Here is a 19,999-nt window from a genome sequence, read left to right on the forward strand (position 1 = left end):
GAGGCTCCCATTTTTCTAGCATAGACATACATGTCAGCCAGCCCTTGGCTTCTGAGTTTTATACATGAAGTGTCAACCAGGAAAATGAGTAAACAATGCAAGGAAAGACAGGAAGAGCCACTCCTCTAGCGTCAACATCATGGAGTTGCTCCACACGATGTATGGGAGCACCTGACTCACATGTGGGAGGCCAGCCTGGTGAGAGACTGCCTGCCGCTGCCCCCGACGCCCAGGAGCAGCGCATTGCCCAGCGCCTGCCGCAGGATGCGGCTGAGGCGGCAGATGTGCTGCATGGCGTCCATGAAGAGCACCAGCTTCATCTCCGTCGTGTTCATTTGGTTGTACTCCTCCAGGTACTCCTCGATCACCGCCTTCAGCTGTGGGCAAGGAGAGTCAACTGATACCACCAGATAAAAGCAATTGTGATGGAGGGGGTGGCTACTGGAGGGCTGTTAGCATGGCCAGGCCTTGGGGAAGGTGAGGCTGGTCCCTCAGAGCTGCCTGTGGGGAGGTGACATTTCTGTTTGCTCTGTGTTTCTCCAGGAGCTGCCATGGAGTGGGCTGAGCTTGGCTTGTGGTGGCAGCTGCTGAATGGTGACCTAAACCAACTCAGGCAAGTGACTAAAGGTTGTTGTTCCCAGCAGTGCTGTTTTCCTGGAAAAGCAGCAAGGAATAGTTCAAAATAAAACTGGCGACAGGTCAGGGCCTTCCTTTGAGTGGGGTGCTTTGGGCTAGAGCTGTTTGTTGCATCCTGTGGTCAAGATACTGTCTGGAAAGGGTGGGTACTGGAAGGGAACCCCTCTGGCTGGAGATGGGCAGAGGGGAAGCACATAGCAGTGGTAGGAGCAGTGTCCTCAGTCCTTTCTAGGGCTCTCTTCAGCAGTGCCCATGGTCTACAGTAAGAGATGAAGCCCCAATTCATATGGGGTCTAGTCCTAACCCGTCAGGAATCTCTCTGACGTGAGAAGAGCCAGAGGCTGGTGGGCATCAGCAGCTTGTGTGGCCCCTCTACCCCTGACTGTCTCAGTAGCGCCCACCTTGGTGCCCACCGACATCATGAAAGAGAATAGCAGTGCTTGTCACACAGATATCACAAGAGGAAAAAATGACAGCATTATCCTCTGTTTCTGATAACGAGTGCAAAATGCACTGCTGGCCGCCTTTGCTTAATTAGCACTACCAAAGCACTCCCCATATCTTCCCCAACAGGGAATATGGGAAATAACATTAATTAACTTGGAAAGGTCAATTGCGAAGGCTGTAACAGCAAATGTAGTATTATTTGGGGCTAATGTGCCTTTTCTTTCTAGCAAATTTCACTTTTCTGTCTAGAGAGTGGCTCACTTGAGAACTGGCGCTGCAGCCTGTCCCCACGATGGCAATGCAGAGACAGCTTGTTCCACCTCAGCCTCCCATCTGCTCCAAATGCTGCCCCTGTCCATACTTGAGGTGAAAGCCCAGAGGAGAACCCTGCTCAAGTCTGTAATTCTGGACTGTTTTAGCAGCCCTACAGTTAACTGTGTGTGTGTGTGTTTTTTCTTTGCAGAAGACTTTTAGAATGTGAACCTAAATTACAAAATGGTGGAGGTCTCCAGAGTCCTCCTACCTTTTCCTGGCTCTCAATGGCTTCATACAGTTTGGTATCAGCACCTTGCAACATGAAGTCACCAAACAGAACTGGCTGGGAGGGGATGACCTCCTCAAAAGTGGTGCCTAACTCCTCCATCATGTGCTTCATCAAGTCATCAAACCAGGTGCGGTCCTCGTCACTGACCAGGCGATCACAGAAGACCCGACAGCTCTCGTGGTACCACAGTCTCAGCAGCTGCAGCTTGTCCTGGTAGGAAATCACAGCAGAATCCCCCCATTAGAGAAGCAGAGAAGTGCCAAGGGCTTCTCCAGCAGGAGGGCTAGTCCCTGCCCCGCATGTGGCTGTTTTCTCCTGCTGGAACACAGCTGGAGGGGAGAAGGAACTGCGGGGAGGAAGCTGTATTCCCTTCCCTTCACAAAAGCAAATCTTGCCATAACAGCTGCTTTGCAGAGAGCTCATTACTGCTTCATTAATACCTGCTCTATTTGTCTGTATTCTGAGCTTTCTTTGATAGATTTTCTTTTCATATTGCTTGTCCTCATCTCTCCCTCACGGCTTTCACAAGCTTTCAGATTTCAGGAAAGATCCTGTTAGTAAAGCGTAGCACAGCCAAATCCCCTGGTACTCCCTGTGGTGAGTCACCACCTTCCAGCTAGGCTGAAGTCCTCAGCAGAGCGGAGAGGGTAAAGGCCCTCCACTAGCATAACCTGGTAATAAGGTAATACCTCTGCCCCGTGGTCCCCCAGTCTGTCCTCATACAGCCCTATGGGAACGAATGCCAGGGCTGCTTAGCACTGACTCCCTGTGCCCACTCACCCAACGGCTTGTCCTAATGGTATTAGGAGAGCTCTCCAAAAGGCAGGACACAGCACTCACTGAACAATATCTAAATGCAAGTATCTAAGGAGCTGTTGAAGCAATCGCCCCATTGGTGAGCGTGAGCTGCAGCACTTCCAGTTTTCCCCTGGGGCAACGGCTGATGAGAGGACTGACCTCAACCTTGCTGGGCTCAGCCATGAGCATGCCCTGGAACACTTTGGAGAGGTCTCTTAGGTTGAAGGTGTAATGCGACTTTGCCGGCGTAGGCAGCAGCGTGGACGTGATGGTTGAGTACACGCAGATAGTGGCATCAACCAAAGGCTCGTTCAAGTCCTTGACAGCAAGCGCTCCCGCTGCAGGGACAGAGGAGGGTGGAGAGGATGTCAAGGTGGCATCTCTGGGACAGCAGCATGGCCAGGTGTGAGTGACAAAAGTGTTGCTAGGACTTTGCCAGGAACGTGATTTTCTAATGTTTTCTTACACAGAGTCTGTGTGGGGCCCTGATCAAATCACTGCTCATTACAGCTGAAGAGTTTGCCCAAAGCTGTCCAGAGGCTGAGCCCAGCTGGGATGAACACAAGGGGGACCAGATCTGGGGAGGGAAGGATGCCTCACACACAGCGTTAAGTTCTGTCCACCCCAGGGAGAGGGGAGCCCTGGCCACATCAGTGCCCACATTAAGTGCTCTGGGTGGGTTTTCTTCTTCCATCTTAAACTCTTCAGCGGGGTCTTGGCTACTTGTAAGCTAGAAGGTGCGTGCGAGCACCCTCTTAGTTAAACACCCTGGCAGCTCCTTGAGCCTAACAAACGCAAAGTCCCTGAGGAATGGTTTCTTATGTGATGGTGAGTGGAGTAGGATTTAAACACAACTGCCAGTTTTGGAGCACAAAATGCGGCTTTAAATCCCAACAGATTTCATTACAAATGCCTTTGGGGAAGTAGAGTCCTGTGACACCCAAGCATTCCACATTCTTTTTTTAGTTCCTTATTTGATTTACTTTTAAATTGCAGCTAGGCATTTTGGTAGGCTCTGGAGCTCATAGTCAGGTACTGACATTTCTTGGTATTGCAAAGAACCCCCATATGAGCACTTGGAAAGCTCTGCTCTGCCTTCCTCATAGCCCACTGTTCTCACTCCTTCCTGCTGACAGATTTGCAGAGGAGGGAAATTTGCAAAGGTGATCCTAAATTCCCACCCTGTCAAATATAAGAAAACTCATTTCACTCTAAGTGAACCCTATTTTTTCCCCCGGGTGGCGGCAGCACCATGCTCAAATCCTCCCTGCTCAGCTGTCCACAGGCTGCAGCAGATGGAGAGGAACAGAAGGCTCCATTTCTGCAGAAGGCTCTGTCGTCTGGGCAAGTGTCTGCCTACTGAAAGCACAGGTAAACTGTGCTGGTTTCTTTCTAGCAGCCTTGTTCTGCTCACAGTCTCTCTCTCTCGCATGTTGCTGCTCTTACTTACGCACTGGATCTCTGTAACTCCTTTCTCCTAGGAGCCCATCTAGAAAACCAAGAGAGAAAACATAAGTTGTTGCTAAACTTGCAGAGGTGGAGGACATGTAGCCCATCAAAATCCTCTTTGAAAAGCCTCTATTGTGGGATACCTTATGATACAGATAGTTCCGAATTTTGTGAGGACTGAAACTGGCACATCTTAATTTACTTTGAAGTTTGCTGATTTGCACAAGTAGAGTTTCACCCTAAGACTAAACAGCAGATGGTCTCTGTTTACTAAGACTCGGTCTCTCAAAAGCACTTTCAAGCAGCTTTCAATTAATGCCAGCTCCAGTTTCCAACATTTTGATCAGATTGTCAGATGAATTCTTTCCCTTTCCACCTCCAGGTTAACTTGCAATGTGAGAAGGAGGCAGCAGTTGTCTGCAGAACTTACCCATCCAACTGCCAAGGATAGTGGAGAAGATGGTCTTCTTGCTGCTGTCCTCCATCTCCGTGAAGGAGAGGTAGTTGAAGTGGCGGGTAAGGCGTGGAGTGACAGGATTCCTTCCTCCTCCAGGAGGCCCCATGGCACAGACAAAATTAATATCTACCAGCTTCTTAAAAGTACCTGAGGAGAACAAAATCAGGAGGGGACACGGAGCTAAAGCTCAAAATGCTTCCTGAGGATCTCCTCGGTAGGTTTGCATCTATCAACAGGACAACTTTTGCTGGAAGCCCTGGGTAAGGTTCTCGGTCGTACCGATCTGCTTGCGGTCGTACCAGCCCTGGTGGTCCATCCACTGCCTCAGCAGCTCAATGGGTGGCTGAGCACCATACGTCTCCAGCGCAGGCATGTTCAAGTCATCGATAAAAAATATGAAGTAGCGCCCGAGGGGAGGCCCAAACACACCTTTTCGCCTGTGAGAAGGACAGAGGATCCAGGACACCTCCCATTGTAAAGGTACTTGTAACTCAATCCAAAGTCTTTTTTTTTCCTTTCCCCTCTCTCTCCTACAGGCTTTCTGGGGCAGTATTTTCAGGCATTCTACACTTAACCTCCTCCCTAGACTCCTTTATAGCTCTTTGGTAGTCTTTCCTTTAAGCCTTTGCATAGAAAACATCTAATGCAATATTTGAGGCACTGACATCCCTGTAATCCTATGGGCCAAATTTTGTCCCAGATCAGGTTTGGTGTTTGCCCTGTTTCTGTTATCCAGAGTTGTATTTGTCAGGGGCCCCTTCAGGTCTTGGGTTTAGAATAAATGGTGAAGCTGATAGTGCAAACACTGAGCTCAGTGGTGCAAACACAGGAAGAAAACTTGCCTCTTATCCAGTTTGCTATCAATGAGATCCTGAGTTTGGTTGGCAGAGGTGCGAGCAGAAAACATCAGGAAGTGGGAGATGTATTTGAGAGGCAAATTCTTCAGAAGTTTGTCTGCAATAGTGAGAGTCTTTCCTGTGCCAGTGGGACCAACACAAAGAACCTGGAAGTACAATCAGCAGTGCAGTGTAACTACAGGTGGGTGGTTTATATTTTCCAGCTCTCTGACACTTGCTGGCAGCAATGCAGACTCCTGCTCATGTGGGTTTTCAAAGGCTGGGAGAAGGCAGAAGGTTCCCTCCTTCAGCAAGGATCCCTGCTTGAGCTTGCATATCTCAACATGGAAGAAATCCAACCACAGAAGTGTGAGAGGGAACTGCAGAAAGCAGGTAAAGAGGAACAGTGACAGACTGTCATCCTGACGGGGAGGGAACTAGAAATTACTGCACTTGGAGCTACTGAGAGTTGTTATTGCTCTGGGGCATCAGCCTGGTGCCCGAGAAACTAAATGGACAACTGTTGTTTAAGCACAACAGACCCATGAAAGTGAGGAAGAATCTAAGGAAATCAGGAAACTGCCCGGTTTTGAAAACAATGGGAGAGGAAAAGATGTTTCTGTCTAAGAGAATGAAGTTGAACCCAAAAGCAAAGACAAGGCTGAGTGCGTACTGGCTTACGGTTGGTGAGCAACAGCTCCAGGAGATGGGCCATCCGGACTGTATTCATTGTGGGGATGATAATGTCACAGAAGTTGGTGTCCGGAACGAGGGTGAACTGTGCAGTAGAGTCCAGCCACTTCTCCCAGTGCACCTGGAAGACAGGGGTGTATTTAGAGGAGGTACCTGCATCTGCCACTGTGGGAACAAGGAAGTGGCATTTCTGATGTGTTTTTCCCCTGTTGAAGCTCCTTGTGGAGAAGCTCAGATTTTGACCAGGAATTCAGAGCCCGGTCACTCAGTCTAGTCTTGCTATTCCACAGGTTCCTCATGCATTTTCCTGTAGGAAGGCAGGTAGCCTAAGAGTTAGAGACTATTCCTTTAGAAATAACACACTTTTCCTTCTGAAAGCTCAGCTCAAATGACGAGAAGCAGCATTTGTGATGTTTGTAAGTGGAATTCTGCTTTAACCTGACCTACCCTGTGAGAAGTAGTCCACTGCAGAGGACTAAAGAGGATTTAGGTGGAATCTCCATGTTTGGTGCTCTCTTTGCTGTTGCGTTGAGAGTCACATGGAGGGCAAGAAACTGTCCTCTTCCTTTAATGAAAGGTTTGATTTCACTTTAAGCATTCTCACATGGTTCTTATGGGCCTTTCTTATTTCTTTTTGATGAGAAAGTCTTGCCAGATCCCAAATCCTGCAAGGTCTTGGTGCTTCCTGCCCCTCCTCCCTGCCTTGAATTTCCCAGTTGGGAGTTGACAGGTGAAGTATTTTACCTCTTTAATGATCTCGTCATCCAGATCATCTTCAGCACTACTGAGCCCAGCATCGTCCAGTTTATAGTCATATACCAGCCCTTCTTCTGGGAAAAGTAACTGTATCTGTGGGAATAAAGCTGTGGTGAATGGAGGGGCCACGCTGCTGAACTCACATGAGGACCTGGGCTGCTGCAGAAAAGGGCACTTTAGTAACAGCATTTTGCAGGTTGCTCCTGCCTTTCTCCCAGGGCCTCTAGCTCAGGTTGTCTCTTGAAGCTTGATGGTTGTGTACTGGATTCTAGGAGGAAGCCTTTGTAAATCTTAGAGGATTCAAGGAGCTCTGACTCCTACCCCTCATTAGCAGCTCCTCTATAATGAGAAAGGATCTGCTTTTCCTTTACCTTTTCCTTTGCCATCTTCTTCCTCAGCCACAAGCTGAAGGCCACGCGGCTTTGGGAATCTCCTGTAGCACCCACGCTCCAGATCAAGGCAAACATAAACCAGGGTTCAATCAGCTCTCCGATACGTGCTGCCTTCTCCTGGGGAATACTCCTAATTCCCTGAGGAGCCAAGAACAGCAGAAATTGTGAAGCCTGGTTAAGCTGCATAAAATACAGACTCTTCTTTAAGGTGAGTGTTCTTCTATCAGCTTATATGTAGAAATTTTTTAGACCTTTCTTCAGGTCTTTTCATTATAATCTGTGGATTAAAATTTCCTCTATTCCACTGGTGTGCTTGAGAACCTCCTTGGGAGGGGAGTATAATTTAGTTTTGGACGATTTTAATTCTAAAATTGCCCATCTTCCTTCAACACTAATTTTCAAAGTACCTGCAATCTGAGTTGTATTGCTGCTTAGCTCTGATCTCTGCTTTCTACTCACTCCCCAATTCCCTCTGCTATAAATATGTGAACCTCTTACATCCAGCCTGCTTGGCCTGGAGCTTACCTGTTTGTTCTCTCAGTGGACCAAAGCCTAATTCTTGCTTGTGTGCTTAGCCTGTGTTATATTCTAGCTCTCCTTCCCCTGATTGTGCATGGCCTTCAGGTTTGCCTGCACTCTGCAGGATGCTGTACTGCCTTCTGCCATGTATATGTGCTGCACTTTGAGGTTTCCTTGCTCCCCAGTGACTTATCCTCTGCACAAATTAGTGCCCAAAAGGGTGAGAGGCACACACAGGCAATAGCAGCAAAATCCTACCTCGATGGCAATGAAAGGCTGAAACAAACACTCCAACAGCATGAGGAGGCTCCTCGTGAGGTTACTGTCTGTTGAGGCAATTATCTCCTTCACAGAGTTTCGGACAAAGGTGATAGCCTCCTGTAAGGAAAGGTGGGAACAGCTCGGTGTCACTGCCACACACATTTGAGTTTGTTTGTCCCCTAGAGTTCTGGTTTCTCCTCTCTTCCCTGCAGGTTATGTTGAGGATAAACGGACTGCTGAGAATGCTGTCATCTCCTGTTGTGTTCCAAGCACTGCTGTTTTACTGGACAGAGGTAAGCTAGACATCTAGGTTGAGTTTTAACTATATCAAAGCTTTGGGCCCACCTTTTGGCTCTAGAAGTGACCAACACCTTGCACCAGCAGTGTTGTTAAATGGTTTGCTCCTCTCAGAGCTATCCTCAGCTCTGCATTATTCATGGCTCAGGAGCAGAGTGGAAGTAGCAAGACTTGTTGTTATGAATTTCTCCCAGAAGTAACACCACTGTAAGAAATGGAACTGATCCAGGGGTGATTTTGGCTGGAGGATGATTTAAAATTAAAGCAAACAAACAAAACACTATAATGGCCAAGAAAACTGAGTCACATCTCTTGGTATAATTGAATAATATCCATTAAAACCCAGGAAATTCACAGAGCAGTTTGTATACAGCAGTCTGAAGTGCTCCTACGATGCCATTTAAATCCCTGTCTTGAAGTATAGGCCAGTCAACAGCAGAGCTGAGGGGCTCCAGGTCATGGAAGAGCATGTTAGTTTACCTTAAGGAATCTCCTGAAGAGCGAGGCCAACTGCTCTGAGAAGGGCTTCATGATGCCTGGGATTTTCTTCAGCCAACACTCGGTGAAGGGCTCCAGCCCCAGGATGCTGGGCTCCAGGTAAACCATCCCACAGCGGGAGACTGTGGCGGGGGAAGCGACAGCCAAGTCCTGGACTTCAAACATCATGGTCATGTTCTGGGAATTCCAAAAGAGGAAAAGCAAGGATCTTTCAGCACAATTGTTCTGTTGGTCACCACAGCAGAAGTCTGGCCAGGACAGGACTACTACTGAAACACAGATTTCCACACAAGTTAGTCATGTAGCTCAAGTGGAAAGCAAAAGGCAAGTCTGTTCAGCAGCGGGGAGAAAGAAAACAAGAGACAACAGGCAGCAAAAAGAGCAGCAATGAGATACCTCGGTAAGCTTTATGATTTCTCCTGAGCTGAGACACAGCTTCTTATTGTCATCCAGCACCGTGTTCATGTTCTCAATCCACACGGCATCGACTGGCCCATCAAACATATACCACTTCTTGTTGGTGTCCGTGGCCACAGCTCCACGCCGGATGAGCGAGGAAAGGATCCCATCTGTCCTGAAAGGTGGGAGGGAGGCAGCGCTTGGCCTATTCTCTCTCTTTTTCTTGTCTGTTTTTTTTCATGAAATGGGTGGCAAAGCTTCTACATAAGGTAATGGATTCAGAGTCTTGCCCTGGATCATGTGCCTGAGTATAACTGTGCCTCACTTGTTAATAGCTTCATGAAGGTTTATCCTGTTCTTTCTTTTACTATGTGTCTCCATCTGAGCGGCACCGTGAGGCAATCTCTTTGGGCATTAGGATGTGGGCTTTGTGCCATTTAACTTTAAGATGTCAAGTTTCCCTTTAACTGTCCTCAGTGAGAACAGATAAGGTGCTGCCAGCATCCAGTTCAGCTGGCTCTCTGGAGGCACCTCTTCTCCACTAAGTATAAAGGGAGACTCAGGACAGGTTCTCTGCTAAATAGTTGCTTCAGCTGCATGGCTGTATGTCAGGACATACAATTCAAGGCTAAGGAGCCTGAATCTACCCTCCTTATAACTAAGTTTTCCATCCTCAGCTGGTGAAAAGGAGAGCAGACAAGGAGCGATGGCTGGTGACACTGAGAATTTAATCTCTACGTGGAAACCGGGAGTGCAATTTCAGTTCAGGTCCTAAACTCCACTTTCATTATTAAATAATTATTTGTTATTTATCTAGTGGTAGTGATGCTCAGGGTATTGTTACTGAGATTGAGGAAAAACAGTTTGTCCTAAAGCTCAGCTGATTAAAGCAGATGGATTTATGGCCATAACTGCATTTTATGTGGATGCTGTAGTTTTTGTCACCTGGATGTGCCTGCATGTGCCCTTGGGAAGAGTAGCACTGTAAATAAGTTGTCAAGTTTAACTGGCATATCATATAAAATGTCCTTCAGTAAGGATGCACTAGAACCCAGGTCTGGATAGCTCTTGGACTAAACATCAGAAATGTTTATTTGCTCGCACTTTTTTTAGGTACCTGTTTTCAATTTTACTTTTTCCCCCCTGTTTTTATGGAACATGCCCCTTAGCTTTGTCCCTAAGCAAGTGATGAGCAACAGGCCCAAATGGAGAGTCATACTGGTTCTTACCCCTTAGTGCCTGGATAACCTGGTGGCCAAAAGGGCAAAGAAGCCATTGGCCCTTACTTTCAAAGCATGAAGATAAGCAGGATCCCTGATGATGGAAAGGAAATACCTGCTGTCCCTCCACGCCTGGAAGCTGTCTCACATTATTTAAGGCCACCAGCATGTTTATTCATCACAGTCCAAATGTGCAATGTAAAGCTCGCTTTTCTTCAGAAACATGTCAAGTGTTTTTAAGCTGGAGCAGGGGCATCTGCTCCAAAGCAATTGAAATATTTCTTATTGTGGCTAGCACTGCAGTAACTGTCTGGGAATGTGCTGAGAGCTCAGCTGAGCATACAAGAAAAGACGTCGGCTTACAGAGCAGCGACTGGCTATTACAAGTTGGTGAGGAATAAGGACTTGATCACTTCTGCTTTTTTACCATTACTCTAAGGAATTCTCAGCCTCCAAGAGAAGACTCCCAAGACCAGAGAAGAGCTTCCAGAAGGAAGGAAAGCAGGTTTTGTACTTTACCATTCATGCGTTAGCAAGTCAAACTCTCCATAAAGCTGGCCCATTGTGATGGACTTGGGGTTCAGGATAAAGTAGTTGACTGCTTCATAATTTCCACCACTTGCTGCAGGCTGACCTTTCAGAGAAGTCATTGCCTCTGCCAGGACTTTGTAACTCTGCAAATGCAGGAGAGCAAGAGAACTAACTGCTGCAGCTCCAAAACATCAAGGGTAACAAGAAAATGCCATCTGTATTTACAGAAATAGAAGATTCTAGAAGCATGGGGAGGAAACTAGTACAAGAGGCCTGAGGCATCTAGAGACATCACGTGACACTGGGGGAAGATGTTGAAGCTTGAAGTTTGCCTCAGCTTTAGAAGTTTACAGCAGTGCTAATAAGCCTCAGCCTAATCTCCCAGCTCCAAAGAGCAAGCTACTAATATATTTCCCCATGGCTATAAATCAATATTTAAAGTCAGCACAGAAAACATATGGTTGCTGGCTTTTGTCGGAGAGAATCTGGAAATGCTAGAGTGTGAGTGTCTCCTTGAAGCTTAACCCTTTACCTTGCTAAGCAGGTGCTAGTTTGCTGAGGCCAGCATGGTGCCTCAACCCTACCTTTGTCTTCCCGGAGCCCGTTGGCCCCACTAACATGAGGCCGTGTCGGACCACAGTGGTTTCGTACAGCTGGATGCATTTAGTCACAAAACCTGTAGAGGGAGATGGTGACAAGTGGGTCTCGGAGCCTCTGTCCCTTTCCTAGCGCAGAGTGCTGAACTGAAAGCCCAGGCACAGAGCCCTGTGCTGCAGAGCCTTTCCTCTCACCATCAACATCCTTCAGATTCTGTTTGATGCAGGATTTACGAATGGCTTCTTCCAGGATACCATAATCAACAGGCTGTTCTTTGATTTTGGGAAATAAATCTGAGACGATACCATTGAAGAGCTTCAGGTCATCCTGCAGGAATTTAGGCACGTTTGCATCCCTGATAGCCCGCAGGCAGATCAGCTCCTAAAAAAGTTAAGAATTCATAACTGTAAAGATCCTGCCTCTCTAATGTGGCTACAGACAAGGCTGCTAGGTTTATGGTGGTGTGAAGTACAAGCACATTCACCTCATCCATGGCTGGATTCTCCCTTTTGAGGTTGCCAGCTGCTGAGATGACAGTCTTCACAGCTCTCATCCCAAAGTCATAATGGTCCTGAAACAGGTATAGAGGAAACAATTTCATGAAACTATGCATTTGATTAGCAAGTAAAAAAGAAAAGGGTTATGTCTTCGGAACAATCATTCTTTCATCACAGTCTGTTTACAGGATCCTTCAAACAACTACTCTTCGGTAGGGAGAGCAGGTAAGGAAAACAAGAATACCTGGATGATGAAAAACCCTCCATGATGGAAGGAAGAGTCGGCAGGACTGCTTCACTCTATTGTCCTAGTGCTGTTTTATTTAGGACTCTTAGATAAATGTAAGTCCAGGCATAGGAGGGGAAACTGGAATTAAGCACTTGGATAGTAGGTGGATAGTAGAGAGCTACCCAGGTACTCTGCCTGGGCTGAGGAAACCTCCTATTTAACCAAGACATTCATGGATTTCAAGGCACCTACCTGGGTGCTAAGTTGCTCTGATGATAGTTTGAATGTGGTGGTGATCTTCTTTGCAAGGACCTTGGCTTCGTTAAACCCAAAGGAGTACAGTGAGATCTCAGCAATCATGGAGTAGTCTGGCACCATCATAGCCACGGGACGGAAGAGAGCCTGGAACATACAGTTCCAATAGAGATGGAAGACGCTGTCGTTTCTCACTTTTTTTTTTTTTTTTCCAGAAAGTTGAAAAGGTTGTGTGTTTATCCCAAACTGTGCTGGACACAGCATGAATGTGCCAGACACCTCCCAGAGTGGTACCCTTGCAGATTCAGAGCTCAGGAGCAGCCCTGCCCTATGAATGTTGCTCAAACCTTAGAATGATCCCGGACACCTTCTAAGAGCATCATCTCCTAACTGTTATCACAGACACGCTGGTGGTCTAGGTAGCATCCAGCACCCTTCTGCCTGTGCAGTTTGCCCTCCTTACCTTCAGGTTATCGGGTAATTCGGTGCGTCCAGCATACCCTGGGTTCATCGTGATGAAGACTGCGCAGGATGGGACTAGTGGTATCTCCGTGCCTTCAAACATGAAGCGAGTCACCTAGAAAACGAAAAATACAGCCATCTCCAAAGGACAAAGCCAGGCATGGGAATTAAAAGCTGGGAACATGATCTTCCACAGGAAGGACAAAGGATTTGAGTAGTAAAATCAGCAAGTGTGGACACGGCTGCTCAGTATTGTAGTGCTGCAATTTGGTTCGACTGTAGGAACTTGGCATTACCAGGAGTACTTTTCCCTCTTGAAGAAACTTGGCTCATAGATTTACTGATAGGATACCAAATTGTTTGGTGCTCAGACATACTTCCATCCCTCTGGCTGTAAACAGTCGGATATCTTTCCATTTATTCTGCAGGAGAGTTAGGGCCTGATTTAATTTGTGGCAGACAAGGCAAAAGACAAACCTAAATCCTTTTTAAAGCTGTGTAGGTGGTAATTTCAGATGGGGGATAAAGCAATACAGAGGAATTCACAGACAGCAAATTTCTAATTCCAAGCCAAAGCCAAAGAGCTTCAGGTCTTAAACCCTCTGAGTCTCCAGAGGAGCAGAACAGAGGCTGACTACTTGCTGACAGCTGAGTGTCCAAGCAAAGCCAACTAGTAACGTTATTCTACAACTGCATGAGCATGGATTTTTGTGACGCATTGGGTTTTGTGAATACACAGAAGCTTGGAAAACTTATTTAGGCAAACCTGGTGCTGAGCAAGTCAGTGTAGAACACTGGATGCAACTCCAGATTGAACCAGCTCCGTGGACCTACATCAGTGAGCTCTCCCACAGCAAAGTCTGCAGAGCACCCAGTCTGCTGGTGCTGCAGCTCGAGCTGGGATGTGCCTTAACCTTTAGAGTGTGAGCAATGGTGGCAGCAAGGACTAAGGTGAGGTTCTAAAATCATCCAGGCTGCAGAGTATGTAACAGGCTGCTATGAGGCTGCTGCAGCTGGGGCATTGCCCATACCCATCCAAGCTCAAGTATGTGTGTGTGTCTGTACGTGAGTCTGTGATCCTCCGTGAAGATGCATGCAAAGAGAGAGTTGCATAGCTGAAGATTTTTTTTATATATATTTTTGGCTTTGCATCTATATGTTTACTCACCCTCTGCTGCTGTGCCTTCTGGATGGTTGTGATCTGCTGGGCCACCACAGACAGCACCTCAATATCAATGCGGTTGAACTCATCAAAGCAAGCCCATGCTCCAGAGCTGGCCAAGGAAGGAAAAATGAGGGAAGTCAGGAACACCAAGTAGCTACTATGCATTGCAGATCATGTGAGGAGCAAAAAGCTGCATGCCATGACCATGGCTACATTTGACCCTACAGTCTCACACAAAACCTGCTTATTAGAGATCAAGACCTGAAATAAGTGACATGCTGCATTCCTGTTTTGCACCTGAACAATAATGATGTAACTTAGGCATCTCTCAAGTCCATTGTTCCAAAGCTTGGAAGACAAGTGTATATATGAGGAAGGTAATCTTCCCACAAGGTATGGTTTAAGCATGAAGTGGAAATCACTCATAAAGAAAACACCTGAGAACAGTATCAGCATTTGCTGGAGTAACTAATTCAGATTTACCAGCGTGCAATGGACTAATTGGACAGCTCTGATATGTAGAGAAGCAGGAAGCTTCTCTGAGAGGATTCCTTAGGGCTTAAAGCAGTGTCTCTTGGCTACTAAATTTTTGATACATTCAGCTTTCTCTCTATTTCATTCTCTTTCTTAAGATTAAACAGCTTCTGGACTGATTCTCAGTCCACCGTGTGAGATATTAAAGCAAAAGCCAGGGTTGAAAACGTTTGTAGACACATCTAACAGTGGATGGTACAAAGCATTTTAATTTTGCTTTAAATGAAAAGGCCTTTAATGAACAAGACTTTTTTTCTTTTACTGGCTCAGCAATGCCCTGTCCTTTCCTCTGGGCAGGCATTTTGTAGCTTTGCTCATTCTGGAGTACGGTAACCCCTCTTACATAGCCTTATTTCTTTTTATTGGGCTGCTATGAAAAATACCCACCAATTCCTAGTGGCAAGCATGCCTGTGTTCTACCTGCTCCTTGATAATGATACTGAGCATTTCATTGTACCTGGCTAATCCCTTGAAGAACTTTCCCATTGCCATAAAGTCAAGCTGGTCGGAGCAGTTGAACACTACAGTTTGGATGGCCATTGCTTTCCCCAGGTCTTTTGTTGTTTCTGTTTTGCCCGTTCCTGCTGGTCCTGCAGGTGCTCCTCCAAATTTCAGGTGCAGAGCTCCCGTAAGCGTCAGGTAACACCTAAAACAAAGAAGAGATGAGACATCAAGAACCACTTCTGCTACTACTTTCAATAAAAGAGCCGTGATCTATCTAACTGGAGACAACATGACAGGTAGGAATCCATCCTACTACTCACGAGAACTGCGTATCTACGCAGGGCTCTGCAAAAGAATTAGCTATGTGGCCTTGATTAGTATTCATGGGGGCCTGCATGGATAAATCCTTCTGCCACTGTCTGCAAATTCGCTCACCAGAAGGACTGTTAAAAGGGCATAGCTATTACTGCTGATGCATATTTCGGAGTAGTAGATGTTCGTGTATACTGATTTGTAGAAGTGTTCCTAAGCTATCAGGGGGCATTTTATACAATTCAGAACACTACATTAAGAATGAGAAAAGTGAAAGCAATCAGTCAGAGTACTAATGACTAGGAATGTTGTAGAACCTGTGCCAGTGTGCTGCTTTGACCTCATTTCAGCTATTCCTTTACTATACAGTTTCTATTTACACACTTTAAGCAGAAACACCGCCATGGTCATACCCTTAGCTTAATCCCTAACAAGAGACTTGTGCATTCAGAGGTAAATACACACACACACACACACATATATATATATATATGTACATATATACAGTGTTTATTATTCAGAAAACAATCTCCTTACCTGTCAGTGAGGGGTGTGATAACCAGACGGCCACTGTTCCCCAGATACTCATAGCCATAGATAAATTCAGCATTGACAGCTCTGATGTACAGGTCCCCCCTTGTCCAGTAGTATCTAATGGTGAATGAACATAACATCAGAAACGTAATCACTGGCTAGTGGACAATACAGCAGCTCATAATACTGTAGCCTCTTGCTGATAAGCCACAGATTTGGATAACTGGACATCATGGGATTTGAAACTTTAGAGAAGGATAATGTAACACAATGGGATGATTGGGAATTCTCACAGGACCTAAAATCTGGTATTATACCAAGTATTGTAAACTTTCTTGGGCAGTCGCAAGCTGTTTTATGTTGCAGTACTTAAAATACCATGGCAGGACTTAATCTGTATTTCACATACCCAAGCAGATGGGGTCTGTCTCAGATGCCTTAGAACTGGCATTCTCAGGAGATTCTAACTATGCTCCTCATCAGTGTGTTAGAGGAACCTCAGGAATACCACATACAGACTAGGCAAACACTTGTTTCCTTGTGTCCCAGACACGACTGATGCCTAAGAAAAAGGAAGACTGGCCAGTGGGGCCAGCTGAGGTTCAACAGCTGTACCTGAGCTGGGAGATCCACTCGAAATCATTCACGCCTGTCACGTTCTCCTCAATCAGCTTCGCAACAACATCCTTGGCGTGGACCTCAATCACAATGAGAGCTGATAACACTGCTCGCTGCATCTTGGACAGTTTTCCACGGACCAGGGCAACCAGACCGGCCAGCTGAGTGAGAAAAAGAACATACTCTGGAGCAAGCCATATCTCAGAAACCCAGGCTGCACTAATGTGGTGTAAAACACCTCAAGGTATGCATGCTGAGTCCAGATCATAGGCTCATGTGTCCAGATAACTCTGGAAAAGATATCCTTCATTTTCTTTCTGATTTCAGATAATGATATAATGTACAGAGCTGATAGTATAAGAGTCATGATGACAAATATACTAATGATTAAACTGATAAAACTGTTTTTCAGCTGTGCAATGCAAGATTTTATCCCTAGGAGAATACCACCATCACGTTGTGGCATACTTGGATTTGATGAGGTTTTTGGGAGCAAATTTCAGATACTGTATCTGTAGGGGCTTAGGTTAAGAAGACAAGGGTACAACTACTGGAAGTCCTCATGACACTGTCATTACTACTTATCTTATAGTATTGTCCTGACTGTATTTTTAAGTGATCTCAGGTCTTACGACTGACAGCAAGTCTCAGTGTGGCAAAATCTTACCCTTGCATTCACTTTCTTACCTGAGTACCCAGCTGTGGGAAAAGTCTGCTGGCCAAATCTCCAGCTTCCAGAGCTTCGGACACCTCCTTTGTCCAGAAAATCTGACAACCAGCAATGGTCACCTGGCCAGGCCATTGCAAAACCCAGGTAGTACGTGGTGTCTTTAAAAAAATAAATAAATAAAAATACACTTTTTTCTAAATCTTCCTGTTCTGAGCGGCATCACTAACACACATCCAATTTGTTGCAGAAAGAACACTGCCCTTGTTCCACAAGAAGCATTGAAGATTTCCATTTTCTCTTTGGTTGCCACAAAGATATCTCCTCCAGACACAGGCTCTCCGGACACTGCGTAGAGCATCTACCTTCCTTCTGCTTTGCCATCTGCAGGTTAGTAACCAGCTACAAATGGCCACCAGCAGATAAGGACTGGGAATGTGTGAGAGCCAAAATGATGTTTCCTTTCCTCTGGCTTGACCCCGCTTTCCTAGTTTAAAATCTTGGACTGAACATAAAACAGAAACAGGAAGACCTGAGGCCCTGTCCTTCTTCAGCCTTTCTCTATCCCTAGCCTCCCCAAAGATCAAAATTTAGATTTTCTACTAGTATATATTTCACACAGAGAACAGAGCTGAGATGCATCCCTGAGTGCATTGAGTGAAACCAATGTTTCATGGAGCCCTGGTTGGTTTTACCAGCTCCTAGCACAGTATTTAAGACATGAAGGAAAAGACAGGAGGCAGATCCCTACAAAGAGGAAGCTGCCTGGAGAGAGGAACAGAATTGGATTTGTACAGGACTGTTCTGTGTTGGGAAGGTTGTCAAGTGAGAGTACAGGGTTTGAATTCTTTGGCCCTGCTGGACCATTATCTGCTTGCTGAGCTTGGCATTCTGCACTTGATCCATGTAGAACAGGATTATAGCTTGTATTTTAAAAGGAGTAGAACACAACCTATTCATCTGTCCCATCACTGGTGACCTTTATGGCTAGTCTGGAGTTAAGGCATCTGAGCCATCAGTCAGTCTGGGATAAAACCCTTACCTCTGGATACACACCAACTGATCTCTCTATGTTGTCTCGTACACTGGCCTTCATGGATCTCTCAATTTCCAGCAGCCAGTCCTCCACATTTTCAGTGGGATAGATGGGAACAAACAGCTTCACCTCTTCTCCTTCAGCAGAGTACATGTGTGTGATCTGTAGGTCCTCCTGGAACAGCAACTAAGAGAGGATGCACAGCAGGAGATATGATTGGAAAGTTTCCTTTCCAGCCCTACCAAACTATATAGTGGTGGATGCTTATTATAAATCTGGCACCAAGCTTGGCTGTGGATAACGATAATAGTGTAACACAGATGTGCAAAATTAACTATCCAGAAAATGGAGAATGATTACCCCAAACCAAAAATTTCACTTCCCTGGTTTAACTTGAGTGAAGTCAATCAAGTTATAGGTAGGATTAACATTTCTCATTGCATGTCTTGAATCATTGCCAAGGATTCAAAGCCTTGATTCCTGTCAATCATTTCCCTTGAGGTCAAAGTGGCCTGTCCTAAGGGTAAAATTTTAACTGCTTCTCCAATGCCCCAGCAAATCACTGAAAGTCTCCTTATTTATTCCAATGGCCTTGCAACAGGTTTTCAATTCAATTTCTTTCCTATTTTCCCAAGCTAATGACTAGGAGATGGGATTCAGTGCCTGAATATTGTGGTGGTTTGAGCTGTGACCCATCCTGGAGTCTGACGTTTTATAGGAACAATAAGGAGGAAAATAGCGGGGTTAATACCAGCTCCTAGGGAGGGATAAAAGCAGAAACCAAATTTAGTTCAGGCTTGCTCATTCCGAGACTCTGCTGCGACTGTCAGCAAGTGTGGGATTCCACACAAAGTGTCTGGAAGTAAACAGCTAAATCTGAGCTATTTCTCCTGGCCTCTGTGGGTAACCAGTGGGAGGCACAGCCATTTCCAGAGGGAGCATCCTCTCATCCTAAGATGGGCATCTAAGAGAAATCCAGTAAGTTGCCTTCTGAAAGTGCCTGTTTTGTCCACAAGCAGTCAAAGGTGCCCGGTCACAGGCAGATTTGTGACTGTAGACATTTCACAATGGTGTTGCATAAATCCCACTACAAGGCAGCCAGCGACTGCAGGGCATTGCTACCCTTCCACAGAGTCTGCTGAAGACACGTTGCACTGCTTTGCAGACTGGGAGTCTTAACTACTCTTATCCTTTCCTGACGCTGTTTAGTAAAGGGCAAAATTAGCTCAACTCCTTTATTCCACGTAGAAATAATGAAGCTGTCTGAAAGAACCAAGTTGTTCATGTCTTATGGTGGCTGAGCCTGCATCTTGCAATGCCTACATATAATTATAGGTTTTCAGAAGGTGTTTTTCTGCACAGCAGAATGTAAACACTCCTCCAGATCTGGGACCACCTCCAAGTTCCCATGTCACTTGCTTTCTAGCGGTGGGTCGAGCCACGAAGGTGCTTGTTTTGCCTACCTGTGCAATGTTCTCAAAGCATTTACGGAGATGAGGCTGTACAGCAGTAGGGTCTTTTGTCTGAGACAGTATTTCCAGCAGCTCATCATCTGAAAGGAAGTAGAACCTGGAAGCAAAGAGCGAAGGGTGAGGGGAGGCTCTCTTCACTGTAGCACCAGGGGATGAGTCTTGGCAAAATGAGTAACAAATGAGTAACAAATCTATTGTTAGAGACACTGGTTTTGACTATTCACTGGTGTCTTGGTGCAGGAGAGTAGCAGTCACGGTCCAGCTACCATTAAGCTATCAAACCTTTGCAGAGAAAGAGGAAGACTCCTCCACCTGCAGAAGCCAGTTATTTCCATGCAAAGTAGGTTTAAATTAGTTTGAATGAATAGTGTGTATTCCTACCAAAATGAGACAGTTTCCTGAGGTTTCCATTTTATTCTTCTTCATTTCTAAGCAAATTAGGAT

The 19,999-nt window shown here is 45.9% G+C and overlaps 1 protein-coding gene across 1 annotated transcript in view; it reads right to left on the reverse strand.

The window, feature by feature from the left end:
* The window catches only part of DNAH1 (dynein axonemal heavy chain 1), a 62,468-nt gene that overhangs the window by 20,226 nt on the left and 22,243 nt on the right, over positions 1 to 19,999 (reverse strand). The window contains exons 23-48 of the mRNA XM_088527466.1: positions 19,547 to 19,652; positions 18,090 to 18,269; positions 17,068 to 17,208; positions 16,378 to 16,541; positions 15,766 to 15,879; positions 14,930 to 15,118; positions 13,942 to 14,047; positions 12,775 to 12,888; positions 12,309 to 12,458; positions 11,815 to 11,901; positions 11,525 to 11,711; positions 11,318 to 11,409; positions 10,722 to 10,876; positions 8,980 to 9,157; positions 8,566 to 8,760; positions 7,786 to 7,905; positions 6,988 to 7,146; positions 6,605 to 6,709; positions 5,841 to 5,981; positions 5,174 to 5,334; positions 4,611 to 4,768; positions 4,305 to 4,478; positions 3,876 to 3,914; positions 2,585 to 2,763; positions 1,607 to 1,837; positions 181 to 377 (exon numbers count right to left, since the gene is read on the reverse strand). Coding sequence (XP_088383592.1) covers positions 181 to 377; positions 1,607 to 1,837; positions 2,585 to 2,763; positions 3,876 to 3,914; positions 4,305 to 4,478; positions 4,611 to 4,768; positions 5,174 to 5,334; positions 5,841 to 5,981; positions 6,605 to 6,709; positions 6,988 to 7,146; positions 7,786 to 7,905; positions 8,566 to 8,760; positions 8,980 to 9,157; positions 10,722 to 10,876; positions 11,318 to 11,409; positions 11,525 to 11,711; positions 11,815 to 11,901; positions 12,309 to 12,458; positions 12,775 to 12,888; positions 13,942 to 14,047; positions 14,930 to 15,118; positions 15,766 to 15,879; positions 16,378 to 16,541; positions 17,068 to 17,208; positions 18,090 to 18,269; positions 19,547 to 19,652 — 3,822 coding nt within the window. The remainder of the gene's footprint in view (positions 1 to 180; positions 378 to 1,606; positions 1,838 to 2,584; positions 2,764 to 3,875; positions 3,915 to 4,304; positions 4,479 to 4,610; positions 4,769 to 5,173; positions 5,335 to 5,840; positions 5,982 to 6,604; positions 6,710 to 6,987; positions 7,147 to 7,785; positions 7,906 to 8,565; positions 8,761 to 8,979; positions 9,158 to 10,721; positions 10,877 to 11,317; positions 11,410 to 11,524; positions 11,712 to 11,814; positions 11,902 to 12,308; positions 12,459 to 12,774; positions 12,889 to 13,941; positions 14,048 to 14,929; positions 15,119 to 15,765; positions 15,880 to 16,377; positions 16,542 to 17,067; positions 17,209 to 18,089; positions 18,270 to 19,546; positions 19,653 to 19,999) is intronic.

The sequence above is a fragment of the Tinamus guttatus genome, unplaced genomic scaffold, assembly GCF_059628265.1.
Source record: "Tinamus guttatus ecotype Peru unplaced genomic scaffold, ASM5962826v1 Tinamus_guttatus_pri_ptg000026l, whole genome shotgun sequence".
Lineage (NCBI taxonomy): Eukaryota > Metazoa > Chordata > Aves > Tinamiformes > Tinamidae > Tinamus > Tinamus guttatus.